The following is a 16,270-nucleotide window of genomic DNA, read 5'->3' as shown; positions in this document are numbered from 1 at the left end:
CAGTGCTAAGCACTGCACCGCATTTATAGGGTTGCTTGAGGACTTTGAGAGCCAAGCATTCTGTGACACAACAATAAGCTTTTTGGAACCTTGTCAGATCATGCTGAGATAATATGGGTCATCAGGTTTTGCACAAACTTGTGAAGTCCATACCAGGTTGAGTGCACACTGTCATTAAAGCAAATGGGGGACAGACCAAATACTAAGATATTCTGAAATTCATGCACCTTTTTCAAAGATTCCACATTTAACTAAGATTGTTATGCTGATATTATCATTTGTAATGAAAAATAGAATTACTTTCAAAAGTAATTCAAAATAAAAGTATCTTGACTCATGGTCTCAGACTTTTATTGCATATTTTAGAATATATCTAAGGACTAAATGTCTCTAGTTAAATGTCTCTGATCCTGTGCAATTGTATAATGAATACAAATGTACATACTGCATCATGACCTCTGTGGCAGGTCTGTTTTTTTAAATGAAAAGACACTATCATCACCATGTGTGCTGTGTATCTGGGAGTTTGTAGTCCCATAAGCTGTTAGCAGGCTGAGAGAGGACTGCAGAACACAGGCTGGGCCCAGAGGTAAACTTGACCTATCAGGGCAGAGAAAGAGCTCCAAGCCTCTGGACTGTTTGCTCTCCTCCATGAACATTCTGTTCACGTCAGTCCCAAACAATAACAGGCTGTGAGGGTGCAGGCAGAGCTGAGCTGAAGATGGATTGTGATGGAAAGAGGAAGTGATGACAGAAAATGATGCACAATGAAGTGAATTAGATTTTAAATATAAAAAAAAAACATGATTACCTCTCATAGAGACTGGTACATGTACATCTTTAATACAAAGAGCTCTGTGCTTTACTACATTGACTTTGATTAATGTTTGATTCATATGTGGTTTTTTTTGGGGGGGGGGGGCACAGACACACATGCACACACACACGGGTATTTATACATATTGGAGCTGAGGAAGGTGTTTGACCACACTGTTCCTATGAGAGAGGTGAAGAGTGGCCTGCTGAAGCTGAGCCGTGGAGGCAGATGGGTAGTGGACTAAGTGGACAACTCTCCTGAGTGCCAGTCTGTAGCAGCTGAAAATAATTGGAGCCAATATTCCTTGTATGACACCAATTATCATGAGTTGGCTGATTATGCACAAAATGAACTGAAGGAATAACCTGTACAACTGGATTATTCAGTTTTCTCTCTGTCACTCACCCTGTCCCTCAGCCTGTGCCTGTTGGTCCATCATGGGGGCTAATGTCCAGGGGTTTGTGGCCGCTTGTCCTGTCTGTTCCTGGCACAAGGTTTCTCCTCTGTGCTTCTGCTCTGTGTGTACACACATGTAGCTCTTCCACACGCACCCACGGAGTGGAGGTGTAAATGACAACAAAACACAGTAGAGAATCAGGAAACACTGGTTAGCCATCATCTGATGGTGTCACAACCTGGCAGGACAAAGGAAGGAAGACCATGTTTATTTAACATAACTGAAAAGGAAACTAACATTAAAACTAACAAAATACAACCAAAACCAAACAGGATGGAAACCAGAGGGGAGAGAGAGAAAGACTGGCTGCTACCAGTTTATATAGTGCAGCAAGACCAGTTGAGCTGAATATACCTGACAACCAAACTCTGCCCGTGAGTCTTTCAGAGGGAATTGCCCAGACAGGGTCGTCACAATGGTAATACAGCTATCTTCACACTCGCAGACAGATTTTCCAAACATGCACAGTGCCAAAACTACCCTCTGCAAAAGAGAAACTGCTGTTGTTAGAACTTTTTCTAACAATAACATTTTATAAATGTGGGTGATTAGTAAAAGTTGCTCATTGTGGTCTGATGTGGTCTCAGCCCATACAGATCAGTGTTTGTATGAACTCTGTTGGGACTGTGGGCAAAGGGCAGTTCAGAGTTCAGGGAGGAGACTGGAGGAGGAGTACAGGTCTGACCCAGAACTGGAGATGGCATGGTGGGTAACTGCAGATGACCAGAGGAGCAGAAAGGTGGACGGCAGAGGCTGGCTGCAACAGTGGTCTAGACAGAAAAACACAAGATACCAGAATCAACAACTAGAAGAAACTAGGGACACTGAAAATTAGCACAAGAGTAATCACCAGAGAGTGACAGCCATAGCATTACCAACAGAGCTGATGGAACTATCTGGGAAGGCGTGAACCAAAGTGGGGTTCTTATACTGCCACTGATGAGAGTCGATTTGTTACAGGTATGCCTGGAGCCAGGGCTGAGCCATGCCTCTAAGAATGAGAACACATATACACACACAGCGAGGAGACATAAGGGAGAGATACAGTGGAAAAACAAAGACAGACAGGAAACACTAGGAAACTAGAGGTCACAGGAGAGGCTGTGACAGTCAGCAGACAATGAGCCACTCATGCATCAACTTTCAATGCAACAGAGAATACTGAAAATCTCTTACAGTACCCTGCATGTTGAATAATGATGATAAAAGGGACCTACTGAGTTAAAAGGTGATGCCAAGGGGTCCTGACCAAGTGTCCATATTTGACAAGCTGGGAGTGAGACCATGTTCTCTGGAGCTTCAGGATCATCTGTTTCAGTGATGTTTTTCAGATCTCGAACATATTCAAAGATGTGAATTTAATTCCTGGTCCAATATGAGTTTCCTTTGAGAAAAAGTCTCTAACATGTGCCTTATAATGTATGAAAGTATAACTACTACTACCTCTACTAAAATTGGCACACTGCCTGAAGCTGTTGTCTCTGGATGAGAGAATGGACTGAGCTGCTGGTGGTGGCAGGCTTTCCTCTCTGTTTCCTGCAGGTGTAGCTGCAGTGCTTAAATACCTGCAACTAGGGATGCCACGATACCACTTTTTTTCAAACCGATACAATACCGATACTTGGATCTGAGTACTTGCCGATACTGAGTACCGATACAAGTACTTATTAATGCCATTATACTTCATACATTTACTTGAAAACGTGTTTTATTTTCATTAGATTTTGTTTCATTCTCTGGCTGTAAGAAATTGCTGTGACTGACATTTGAACATTCCATTATATATGGTACTGCCACACATTTATTGACTTTTTAGCATTCAACTGCATCTTTTTTTAACAAACAGAATATCTTCAAGGCAGGAGTAGGCTAAGGCGGAATGTTTAAAATGTCCAACTATTTTCCGTTCGACTGCTACAGCATCAGCCACGCTCCTCTGTGCTAAAAGCCCCTCATTAACAGCCAGCTGGAGGGTGCTTGCGACACGCGCCAGGTTCGGGAGTCCAGCGTCACTCATGGCTTTGATCATGTTTTTCACATTATCACGTATCACATGAACAGAACTTTTAGGGACCCCGCATGTCTGAAGCATGTCCTCAAACACACCTGCAATGGCTTAGCTGGTGTGCGAACCCCTAAACTGTTTTGCATGTAGGACGACTCTTCACGGAGTAAAATCCTCATCAATCTGCTGTGCAGTTAAACTGATGAGGGACACCGGGCTAATGCTGCTCCTCCAAATATCAGTGGTGAAGCTTAGGGCTGAAATGTCTTGCAACAGGCTGCAGATGGGCCTCTTCACAAAGTCGTGTAGCTCTGGCAACACTGTGTCAGTGATGTGGTGTTGGCTAGGGATCTCATACCTCAGCTCCAGTATGCTGAGAAGACGTCTAAATCCCATATTATCAACAACCGACAATGGCTGGTCATCAAGAGCAATGTACTGGGTCAGAGCCTCTATTATTTTCACTGCGCACGGGTTGTCTCTTAACATCTTCTCCCTCTTCTCTAGAGTTTGCTGCAAAGTTGGTTGTTGCTGTTTGCCATTATTAGCAAACGCTTTGAACTCGGCGTCGTGTTGGTTTTTTAGATGTTTTATCAGATTGCTTGTGTTGAAAGTACTCGCTTTCCTCCCTCCTCTTGACAGCTTTGCAGAGCATAATTTGCAGTCCGCTTTACTTTAGTCACCATCATCCACTTTGAAATACCTCCACACCGCCGACAATGCTCCTCCTTGCTCTCAATTAGCACCTGACCGCCAAAGTGAATGTCACGCTGCCGTAAATTGGTATCGGGTGCTATGGTATCGGAACACTTTTACAAGTACAGGAACAGGGTATTGGACCCGATACCTGATACTGGTATTGGTATCAGCGCATACTGTACCTACCTGCAACCTCTGGGACAGAAATCCTCTCTGTCAAGAAAATACCTGGGTGTTTGGAACTTGATCAGTAAGTGTTGGCACAATAAGGGAACCTAAGGTTTCCACAAACATGTGAAAACTGCATAATCACCTGAACAGTTTCCACTGTCCCCTCTTCAGATGGATATCATGTGAATCTTTTATCTTTGTGGGCTTTTGCATTTTTGCTGCATTAGCAGATACTGTGCTGCAGCAGAGGGTATGTAGTGGCTAGTGAGCCAAATCTGGCCCTCCAGCAAAAATACTTGTCCCCAGTTGAAAGCTGAGGTTTTCGCCCACATTCAAATTTTTACACAATGCTTCATAAATCTACAGCAGACAAAAGCGTAATTAGGAAGCTCATATAAGTCCTGATAAATATGATCCTGTAATCTCCAACACTTACCCCATGTGTAGAGAGGCATCAACAATTTGCGTGGTGCTGAAGTAAAGTGTAATAAACTCATCAGATCACCAGATAATAATAATAATAAGAGGATGACTATGACTATGTTAGCCCAAACTGACTAATGAATAACATCACACCAAGTACAAGACATTTTTAGACCTTAATTCTACACCTTCTTCACAATCTAACTAAATAGGAATTACTAATAATAATATCATTTTTTGTCAGTTTTTCCCAGATGTCTGTTAATTTAGGTTTTTGCTAAAATTTTCACTTACCCATTCTGAGCCAGTGATGCTCCTGTAGCAGCACCAAATAGTTTTGAAACAGCACAATCCACTGTCACAGTCATCACCATACCACTGTTAGTTTCGAGGTGTGTAATGTCTCCTGACAGCTGCAATCACATACAGACACATTTTAAAGCTGACATTACTGTCTGCAGCAGCCAACAGACGAGATTTTAAAACAAAATCTTGATGAGCACTGCTGAATACCCACAGAAGAAGCTAATTGCTGAAACATCCTGGACAGCAGTCCTGCATATGACACCATACATACATGTTGCATAATATCTATTATATTTAGCAATACATAAAGACTGAATTCATTTCATGAGCTCCCCTCAGTGGATGGAAGAGAAACTATGGGACAGTGTAGTTGACCTTGTTACAGAAAAGGAAATGGGGGTGTCATTTTTCTTTGCGGCCCTGTAGCCATGCAGTAAGATACAAATCCCTTTCCCCCAGAAAAATCTGCAGGCGTATACAGCAAACCATTAAAAACCCATAATCCATAAATCACAGAGGCAATAAAAGTTTCCTACCCCCTTTGCAGCCATTTCCCTGATCACTCTACTCTCTTCCCTTGGGCACTCTGCACATAGGCTTCAATCCCCGCTGTGGTTCCCCCTCCAACTGCTAACTCAATTCTACATCCAGAGGCTCTCCACATCTCAGAGGACACAAAGTGTCTTTGAAGGTGCCCTTGGTTCTCTGGGGAGGAATGCATTATGGGGAAAATCTATAAAGACTGAAAGGATGGAAGAGAGAAAGTCTGCCTGTGTTCCATATCAGCAGGAGGTGGTGGCTGTTAGAAGGAGAGGAGTTTGTTTATTTATACTGAACAATCTCTCAAATCTGTCCCTGTGCCTGAATAATGATATGAAGATGACTGACATTACAGAGCAGGAGGTGTTTACATTCAGTTCATCATAAGGTACATACTGTAAATCACACACACAGGTGACAAATTTAAAAAAAGCCTTGATAATCAGTGGAGAAACACAACAGATGCTGTAAGAATGCTGTTCCTCCCCCCAGGATGGTCAGGGTGTTTATACACCTGTAGTTGAGTTCATTTGATCTGAATTAATGGACAAATTGTCTGTTGTTGTCTTTTAATTCTGGTTCAGTTCATATTCACGCTGACTTTTTATAAACGAACCAAGAGGAATACTGATGGACAGTTTTTGTGATGTCATCCTGCGTCATCAGACCTCAGTTTGAACTGCCCAGACTCATGTGCTGCTGTGCATATGTGTTACCATGGTTACCAAATGATTAACACACATATCTGCAGCGCTTATACAAATGGGTTACAGATGTCTCTCTGAACAGTTCATGAACAGCAGATGGATCTAGTAGTGATTTAGTATTGACATCATGCTAAAACTCTGTATCTACAGTCACAAAACCTTGTGGTTATAGTAGATATGACAAACCTCATTCTGTTTCTCAGACAGCATGCTATTCTCATCTCATCTCATCATCTGTCTGGGTTTGGTTTGTTATTGTAAAGATGCAAGAAAGATAAAGCCCCCATATGTTCACAGTTTAGTTGCAGGTATTCAGTTCAATGCTGATCCTGATTTCCCTGTTTTCAAATTCTTCAATAAAATAGCTGCTAAAAGGCAATGTCTCCAGGTTCAAGCTATGACAGTGGACAGCCTATTACCCTTTCCATACCTTAGATGATGCTAACAGTTTTACATAATGGTCTGTTTTCCACATACATAGATGCCCTCTTGACTGTCTGTTTCTTTTATGAATTTCTGAGATGTGGTGAATTTACTACATTATCAAATTCCTTTGACCCAGAAAGTTATTTTTTTATTTTCTTACTTATCCTTCAATACAGTTCCAATTCCACCCATCCCTCCAGTTTATTTCTAAAGTATTTGAAATTTAAAAAGGGGGGCATTCTCAATCATTATCATTTGCTCTGACCCTGATTTCTGTCCTAATTGTTCCAAGTTAACAACTACATGTACAATGTAAGTTATTATACAGGTCAAACCTGTGGCTGCAAAAGATATTTTGCAAGAACACAGTCAGAATATCTGCACAGCAGCTAAAGTTCCTCAGAAAAGACAGGCATTTTTAACACGCAGAAAACTGTCAGCAAACTGTGCTGTCTGTTGTCATTAACTGTGTTTTCTGGCAGATACAAAGAATTAATGACAAGAGAATAGAGCAGGGGTACTGCTTCCTGTCACTGTCTTGAGGTGACTTAAGTTTTTAAGATTTGAATGTGATAAAATAACACAAAAGAACAAAAATAAAAAATAAAAATAGGCCAAAATAAATTGTTAAACAAGTGACGTAAAGCCCATTTTATGTATTATTTAGTTCCCTGCACTCTGAAATTGTAGATATTTCTATTTGAATCATAAGTTGTGTAACTCAAACTAAAGATATCTGCTCTGTAGTCATAAAAGCTCCAGGATGAAGCTCTGATCACAGGCCGAATATAATTCGTATTATTTGTAGATGAATGGAAGTCTTCAGGGAGCACATACTGTATGCATGTGTGTGTGAGTGTGAGTGTGTGTGTTCAGGTGTGCATGCATTTGAATTTATATGTGAACTATATGGGCATTGGGGTCTTTGGGGATTTGAAGAGGCGACAGTTGTGGCAAAGCAGTGGCGGTGTAATCTCTGTGCTCTCAGTGGAGTCCAGCTGTGCCACAATAATAGTTCAGTAGGCGGGCAACTGCTGCCAGAGGGTCAGAGGTGAAGCTGTCAGCTTTTTAATGTGCTATGAATTGTATGGGAGCAGCTAGTGGGGCTACAAGGACTTAGCACATCTTCTAAAAGCCCTGGGGATTACTTCTTTACAGGATTAGATCTCACTAGCTACCACATTGGTGTGGGAAGGTGGGGTGTGGGGGGGGGTGGAGCAGCAAGTCCACAGCAGTTCCCTGCAGAGAGCTCCAGGGAGAGTTTGTATATAACACGTGTCAGTACACCCGTCACTTCACACTCCACACTGAAATTCAGACAAGCTTTTTAGCAAAATACACGATGAAAGCACAACACATGAAGAAAAAAGGAATATATGAGATGGTACATGATTTTCATAGACTTTGATGCTTATAGAATATGCAAAGACATAAATACCTACCCAGGAATTTTCGGTTTAAAGTGGTTCTGTACCCAGATGTCATCTGCTCAGACTGGACATGGTACCAATCAAACTTTACTTGCAGACATTTGCAGCTGAAACACAAACTGCAGGTCAAACCAATCAAGTGTCAATTTTATTAAACAACACCCCATTTGCAGACTGGCCAGCTGTGGTGACCAGCTCAGTCCAGTGTGGTTCTGAGTGACGGTCATCTTCTCCCTCACCTCTGTCCCACTGTCTTTATTTCTGTGAAGGTATCATTCCATACATGAATATCAGAACAAAAAAAAAACATCCAGGCAGGTCTGAGAAGCTCAGAGAAAGGATGTTCAAATCTCCTGAGACAGAATCATCAGAATCAACAGAATGCTTCAGAATAACAGAGAGAGGACAGATGAATGATTCAGCTCCACAGCTCCCAGTGAGACCAGTGGAACTCCAGTCAGGGTTCTGGACAACAGGTACAATATGGGAGGATGATGGTATTTGTAAACACTTTAGATAACAACCCGCAAAATTATCACTAATTTTTTATATTAACAGTGCACCAGAATGTACTGATACATACAGCAGCCTCAGAAAATATTCATAGTGAGGATACCTCATGAAACATGAAATGGAAGAAGTTTAGAACCATCAGGACTCAGGACTTCTAGCCCTACTATTATCTTTGGGGTCAAAGTTTAACATCTCTAAATAAATTTTACATCTTTTTTTTTTTTCTTCTAATTTTGGGCAACTGAGTAAAATGAAAATTAACATGATAGTATGATGACAGTTGTTTTGGATAACACTGAGGTCACTATTTCATGCAATTTTATAATCTTCTAAATACTTCCCTTTGCTTTATGGCCCCAACCTAATATAAACATACCTGCAGTAGTGTGAGAACCACTGATAGTTCACACAACAAAAACATAGTTGCTATGAGAACTCCTCCTATGATAATCATTCCTGTGCTGTGGGGGAGGGGAAATACCCTGTTTTATAATCTAGGCCCCCACATAATAGCCAATGAATGTCTTGTTGCATTTTATGGGCACGGTCCCTCCACACAAACATACCAAGTAAAGTGGCCAAATGTGGCATCAAAATATGAGCAGCATATGATGAACAGTCCACCTATACCTGGAATATGCAGATGTACATTGGTAAATCCCCTGGGGAAGCACCTGAAATGAAAATCAGGGCATGAAGGTGGTACTAGACATGGCTGAATGTCATAACATGATGTGATCATTTTTTCACATTCTGCTTCCTCGGGGAGAGATTGCAGAAAGGGAAGATTACCATGTTGGGGACAGGAAGAAAAAACAAACCAGAGTTTCTCTCTGAGGTTGAAGAACAGGAAGGTAACACCTTCAACATTTGCCTTCACTGACTGTTGTCTCCTGTTGCCCCAGGAAAAGAAAAAAAATGTCCTGCTGATGAGCACCATGCACAAAGATGCTGCCCTGAGCACCAAAGACAGGAAACTACAAAGAGACTGCAACAAGACAAAGGGAGGGGCTGATAACCTGGACAAGGTCACAGCCACATACAGCTGCCAACGAATGACTGCCTGTTGGCCCCATGTCATTTTCTTTAACATCACTGACATGTGAGCGCCTACAATGCCTTTTGTAATATAGAGCAAAATAAACAAGGGCTGGAACGGTCAAAGGAGGATTTCACCAGAATAGAAGGGATACACGCCAGTGAAACCTCAATTTTTCACAAAGGGGGTAGAAACGTGAAGTACCTGTCATACAACCTTAGGTAACAGCTTTCATTCATTTTCAGGAGATTTAAATTTATGGAGTCAAAATGACCTCAATTGTGTCACATTAAGGATGCCTGTGTTTGCAGCTTCCAAATGAACTAATAGATGGGGATAACGCATGCTGTTAAAGGATCATGGCACACAACCACACACATATTTTTGGTCTAGTTCTCAAATATGATTATGAATTGACATTGCAGTACCGGTGGATTGGACAGCAACTATTTGTCAAGACTGATACAACAAAGTTAGGACTCAAAAGAACAACTCAAGATAAAAATCAAGTTTCAAAAATCAAGGTCTATGCTGTTGGCGAAAGGTCAGGATCTACAGAGAGCCCATTGCCCTGTCTGTCTCCTCTGGTATGATGTGTGTGTGCAGAAATTCACTTGTAACAGCCTGGATATACTGTAATTAGTTAGTTAATTTATTATCCTTTTGGAAATTGTAATGTAACTGTAATTATATGATCTTGGCTGCTCTGGGTGCGACTGAGCGACTGTTCCTGTGCTACACAGTAGGATTGTTTGCCACCTAACCTGAAAGATGCAGCTTTGAGTAATGTCATCACACTGCAGCTTATCCAAAGCTTTTGGTTAGGAAACACCTTTATTGTAATTTGTTTTTTCTGTGCAAATGTTTCTGTAGCCAAGGATTGATCCAGTATATTACTCAAGGTCTGTTCCTTCTGCAAACAAATCAAAGCTTGCAGCATTCAGGTGGCTTCTTCAGACCACATTTCTACTGTCCTGATGGCTGGTTTGTAAGCTGTGGTCACAATTAGGGAAATACATTTTGATAGTGCCAGATGTGAAGATGGGGTTGCTTTAAATGCTTCTGAGATATACATAAGTTTTGTCCAACATGTTGTTGATGAAGTTTGACTGGAATCTTATCAGGGGCTTTGAGAAACTTTGTGTAACCATCAATATGTCTTTACATAAGCCAGGGGTTCTGATGTAAAATAAAACATAGAAGAAAAAAGAAAAAAATAATACTGTACAGAGAAAGATTCAGCAGGTCAAACAATTAGACAGTGTACATGTTCTGAAACTTTGAGCTTTGTAGAGAACTGAATAGCTTGTGCTGTTGCATTTCATTTTTTTGAGATTTGAATTCAAATAAGATTTGCTGTTATCAAATTTACTTTTGTGAGAGTGAAATAATTTTCTGATGTACTCCTGTTTTTCCTTCTGAGTTAAAGATATTTAAACCAAACACTACATCTTAGGTCATGAAAAATGAACAGAAATGCTGATATGAACGTACTGGGCAAAGAATAACATCATCTTACATCAACAAAGTCTGCCAATGGAAATGACAATCAAGTATGCATAAGTGTGCATTTATTTAACGCATCAGTGTATTATTAGATCTGATAATATATCCATGATTTATATTTTTCCTCTTCTTCTTTTGGTCAATGATACGTAACTTCACGTGCGACGTAATTACGCACTCTTTACGTCACGCCTTTGAGTGTCCCGTCTGTAGCACACAAGGTCGTTGTAGCAAGCCGCAGCTAGCCGCAAAGATGATGTCCCTCGCTGCCCGGTCGGGGGCTTTTTCCCCTTACATGCAGGCTACTGCTTTTACAGTCGCCGGACCCCTGAAAGCTCTGGTACCCGGAGTCGTTGTGAAGACAGAGAAGATCTTGTTGAATCCGAAGAAACAGTTCCTGTGCCGCGAGTCGTTGAACGGTCAAAGCCCCAAAACGGGGCCTTCGGTGACGGTTAGCATCAATGGTGAGTGTGTCGTTGGCAGCTAGCGTTAGCTTTAGCTTAGCAGACTAAGTCACCTTTGTGTTGTTGAAATGTGTATACTGAAAACTCTGCGTTTAAGACCCGAGTATCTCTCCAAGTACTGAGCTGGCCTTATGTTAGCAGGGTGGCTAACTAGCAGCCTACCCCTGATCATCTGTGTTTTTGTCGGTTTGAACATTAGCTACAGGCTGGGGACAAACCGGCTTCTCACTGTCACCCTGTGACCGGTTTAGTAATGTACCGTGTTTTACTCAGTTCTCTGTTCTACTCAGGCCGGATCAGCTTGTTCGTCAGTCCAGTTTTAGAAAGCCATGGTAATAGAGGAGAAAGCCTCTCTTAAGCTGTAAATCTGATAAGAGATGTTTTCACTCATAATCCTGATTCATGTCATTTAATAAGGTATGTTTACCATCAAGCACAGTAATATGCTTTCCTTACAAACTCCACAGTGTCTACACTGTGCCCATTCCTCCTCATCTTTAGTGTGGATGCTGGGATTGTGGCATTTAATACAACCAGCATTTGGACGGCTGGCTGCTGTGCACGGTCAACGCAGACTGTGAATAAATAGTTTTTCTTGTGTAATTTGATGAAATGAGACAGTTTTGTTTTAGAGTGAGTGTATGCTGCATCCAGCTTACTGCACCAATACAGTTTCAGTGTCCACTGAAAACTTTTTAGTGTGTCTTCAGACATGTTTCTATTGTAATTATTAAAGGCTATTTTTAAGACATGGCTGAACTTGAGAAAAACAACATTTTGTTGTGATCTCTCATTTTCAGTGTTAGTGCAGCTGATCTCACAGCTCAGTGGCTTGAGGGACGGCTGCAGGTCAGTGTAGTGTTTCTGATCAGCCATCACAAACACAAACCTATTTTACAACAGTGAAGTGCAGGCTTTGGACCGAGCTGCAGTGTACATGAGCTGGTAGTGTTTGTTCTACCTGATGACTCATTTGTTTTTGTCTGCAGGCTGTGCAGGAGTCAGATTTGCTCACACAGATGTCAGGATACCGGATTTCTCTGACTACAGGCGTCCAGAGGTGCTGGACCCCAAGAAGTCATCACAGGACAGCAGTGAATCCAGAAGAACCTTCTCCTACCTGGTCACTGGGGCCACAACCATGGTGGGCGTCTACGCCGCCAAGACGGTGGTGACTCAGTTTGTTTCTTCCATGAGTGCCTCGGCCGATGTCCTGGCCCTGTCTAAGATTGAAGTCAAGCTGAGTGACATTCCAGAAGGCAAGAACATGACCTTCAAGTGGAGAGGCAAGCCGCTGTTCGTCCGTCACCGCACAGAGAAGGAGATTGCCACAGAAGCTGCCGTGAACATCGCCGAGCTGCGAGACCCAGAGCATGACAAGGACCGGGTCATCAACCCCAGCTGGGTCATCGTCCTCGGAGTGTGCACGCATTTGGGCTGCGTGCCCATCGCCAACGCCGGAGACTTCGGAGGTTACTACTGCCCTTGTCACGGTTCGCACTATGACGCCTCGGGTCGCATCAGAAAGGGCCCTGCCCCCCTCAACCTGGAGGTCCCCTACTACGAGTTTCCAGATGAGGATACAGTAGTGGTTGGATAAATAACATTTGTCAGACTGAGATGGCAGCAGCACAGCAGATATCTGTGTGATAAAGGGAAAGGTAATGCTGTGTTCATATGTCTCTGCTGCCAGCTGCAGAAAACTAGCAGCTTCTTACAGGTAATTACACTGATGAGCCGAAACATTATGACTAGCACAACATGGTCACATATTACTCCCATAACCAGCACTTTGTGGTCTGTCACAACTGGGACCACTGTTAATAGATCCATCAACACTGCTGACCAGGAGCCTCCCTCCATCCTTGTTGTCTCTGAGATGCTCTGATCTTTGGACATGATGTCAAAGTAGTTGGCGTCTTTACATCAGCTCTTTCCTCCTGCATCCAACACACAGATGAGGAGAACAATTTCCCCGACCTTGGCATGTGGCATTGTCATGATAATCTTAGCAGTCATAACGTTCTGGCTTATTGGTGTATCACTCATACATGTCTCAACTTTCTAAAAACATGACTGCGATTCTGCCAGTGTTATAGTCCTGTTGTATTTAATGTCATGCAACCACTTCACACAATGAAAGAAGCAGTTTCCTCTGGGTTTTAAGTTCATGAATGCCAGTCATTTAGAACATGGTGTCTGAGTTGATCACATTAAGTTAATTCAGCAATCCTCTGTTCTCCTGAATATGATGTAAGCAGGAAAAAAACCCTGCGTATCAAAGTTATAGTTCATCTAATCAGCCAGGAACAAATGTTGTATTCAGGTGTGGTTAATAAAGAGTTCTATTTTATTTGACAGTCTGCACTGTGTTAAGTGTTTCTTTACTTAAAATGATGTCATGGTTTAAACTGGTGAAATCTGCCTGTTGACATACAGCGCATCACTGATGTGATCTGTGTCTGAGGAGGTCAGTTGGTGCAGCAGCAGCAGCAGTGGTTCCAGATCAGAATCAACCTGAGGTCAGAAGTGAAGGTGTTTGAGCTTTAACTTGCTTGATTAAAACGTGCAGGCTTGGGTGGTGGCTGAGACCTCTACATCTGCTCTACTCCTGACCTGAGTTGAGTCAAGCTGACAGGGCTGGGTAAAAACAAAGTCCACACTTAATGAGCATTGAAAAGTTTGAGGAATTGATTCAATGACTGGTAGTTAGCAGTTAACCCTTTTACACAAAGGTTGTGTAATATTGGTGTTAAGACCCTTGATTATTGAGGTTCTAATGTTCAGTTGATGTTGAGATGTCTGTCCAAACTGGACCTTCATGGATGATACATGGGTGTACAGCAGGACTGTTAGAGTGGCTGCATACTAACTGATCTGAAAAATGAAACAAAGACACAACATCAGTGAACCTGCACACACTCTCTTTTATGGATAGTGCACAGTAGTTACCCTGCTCTCTCTCCCTGCATTTCATTTTGCTCTCCACTCTCCTGTCTAACAAAGGCAAAAAGGCCCAAACTAATTTTCCAATGGGATGGAAATTACTCTGTTACACTGTGAAGTACTACCAGCTAAATGTAGGTATGAGTGTTGAAATTAAGAGAAAAATGGTCTGTGTGAGTGTTTATTAATACTGATGCATTAATGTGTAAGCAGCATTTTACTGTTGTAGTTTGTCAAGGCGGGGCTGCTGGGTACTTTAAGATACAACACATCATCTGAACAGCAGCTAGTAACTACTGAAATGAATGCAGTCAGGTAGAATTCTAACATAAAAAACACAAATCACTCAGGGAAAGGGTTAGGGTTAGTATCTCAAAACTTGAGTTCAGTACTTCATTGAATGCACTTAGTCACTTTTAACCACTGGTACTGTACATAATAACAGATGCAAATAGTTTCTGCTGAGTCACTGAAATCTGATACACATTAAAACGGACTGACTGTGTGAACAGGTCTTTACCTCTCACTTAATTTATTTAAAGACAGTGTGTAAAGGGGCACTTCATCAATTTACCAGTCACTAGGAGTACTACTGTGACAATTGACGATATAATCACGATAATCATGACAATATGCTTTAAACTCTTAAAATGGCTCCAAAACACACTGAAATCACCTTACATTACATTTTGATAAGAAACATGCTGCATCACAGATAGGACACATCTTTTTAGTGAACACCCTTTTTAGTGAAGACCAAACAAACAATTATAAATCATGAAGGCCCCCTTCAAAAGTAAAATAAAAATAAATCCAATAGGATGTGTCAATTCTCTGTCAAATGAAATAAATACTATCTGATTTAAACTGTTCCTTATAGGCTGTGGCCAAATGAATGCTATGGTTAACATGAAAGGAGAAATTAGTGAATTGCAGTCAAATTGCTGGAGACCGCAGCTCTGCTCTGGCTTTTAGCCTTCAGCCATGGTGACAGGCTTAGTATTTGGAATGGCTGGAAAGATGGAGCTCTCCCTTGTGGCAGTTCAGTATAAATCAATACAGGACTGTATGTGGGCAAGCTAGCCTCATTGTGAGTGTTTTTTATCACGGTGGGCGCTAAAATCGTACATAGTGAAAGCAGGATTCAGGTTTTATGTGTTGCCCTCAGCTGCTTTCATCTGGACCTGTTAATCTGTCTCTCACAAGTGCCACAACTGAATGGAGACATAGTGCTAAATCTGTAAAGTCTAGCTTTAATATCACATGAAGACAACAAGAATTAATGCATGAATGAACAGGGTCCACACAATGAACTATTGTAAACACACTCAGATTTTACAGTAGTTCTGTTGAAACTGCATGGATTCTGCTGTGCCTGTCAACATGAGCAGCTGTTCACAGTCAGCAGCAGCACTCCCCACACAGGAGCTATTAACATGAGTCCAGAAAGAGGCAGAGGGAGGTGTCCTCTCTGTCCTCGCAGCAGCATCATGTACATGCTCTTCTTCAGTCTGGAAGGATGGAGCTCATTGAGCTGTACATCTCTGGAACGTTAGAGAGCTCAGATGAAACACATTGCATTGAAACAGAATGTGGAAACTGTCCTTTTCATGGCAACAGCTGGAGTTTTGATGGAGCGAGTCCTCGTGCCTCCCACTGTGTGCACGGTCACACATGGAGCTGCACACTGAGATGAAAATGAGAGCTCCGTTAGAGGATGCTGCATGGCTTTGAGGTGTTAGCAGATTTTTCATGACAGCACAATAAAGCCTAATACAAGTTTCTCTTTTCTCTGTTTCTCTCTATGGTCGGACCCTTTTC

General features: G+C 41.9%; 1 protein-coding gene across 1 annotated transcript; it reads left to right on the top strand.

The window, feature by feature from the left end:
- The first annotated feature begins 11,232 nt into the window (after nucleotides 1-11,232).
- LOC108877838 (cytochrome b-c1 complex subunit Rieske, mitochondrial) lies at nucleotides 11,233-13,866 on the top strand. Its single transcript, XM_018668048.2, has 2 exons — nucleotides 11,233-11,503; nucleotides 12,493-13,866. The coding sequence occupies exons 1-2, from the start codon at nucleotides 11,293-11,295 to the stop codon at nucleotides 13,101-13,103; spliced, it is 822 nt and encodes a 273-aa protein (XP_018523564.1). The 5' UTR covers nucleotides 11,233-11,292; the 3' UTR covers nucleotides 13,104-13,866.
- Nucleotides 13,867-16,270: the final 2,404 nt, after the last annotated feature.

Source organism: Lates calcarifer, linkage group LG2 (assembly GCF_001640805.2).
Source record: "Lates calcarifer isolate ASB-BC8 linkage group LG2, TLL_Latcal_v3, whole genome shotgun sequence".
Taxonomy (NCBI): Eukaryota; Metazoa; Chordata; class Actinopteri; family Centropomidae; genus Lates; species Lates calcarifer.
The sequence above is the reverse complement of the archived record's forward strand: the minus strand, read 5'-3'. Positions and strand labels throughout refer to the sequence as shown.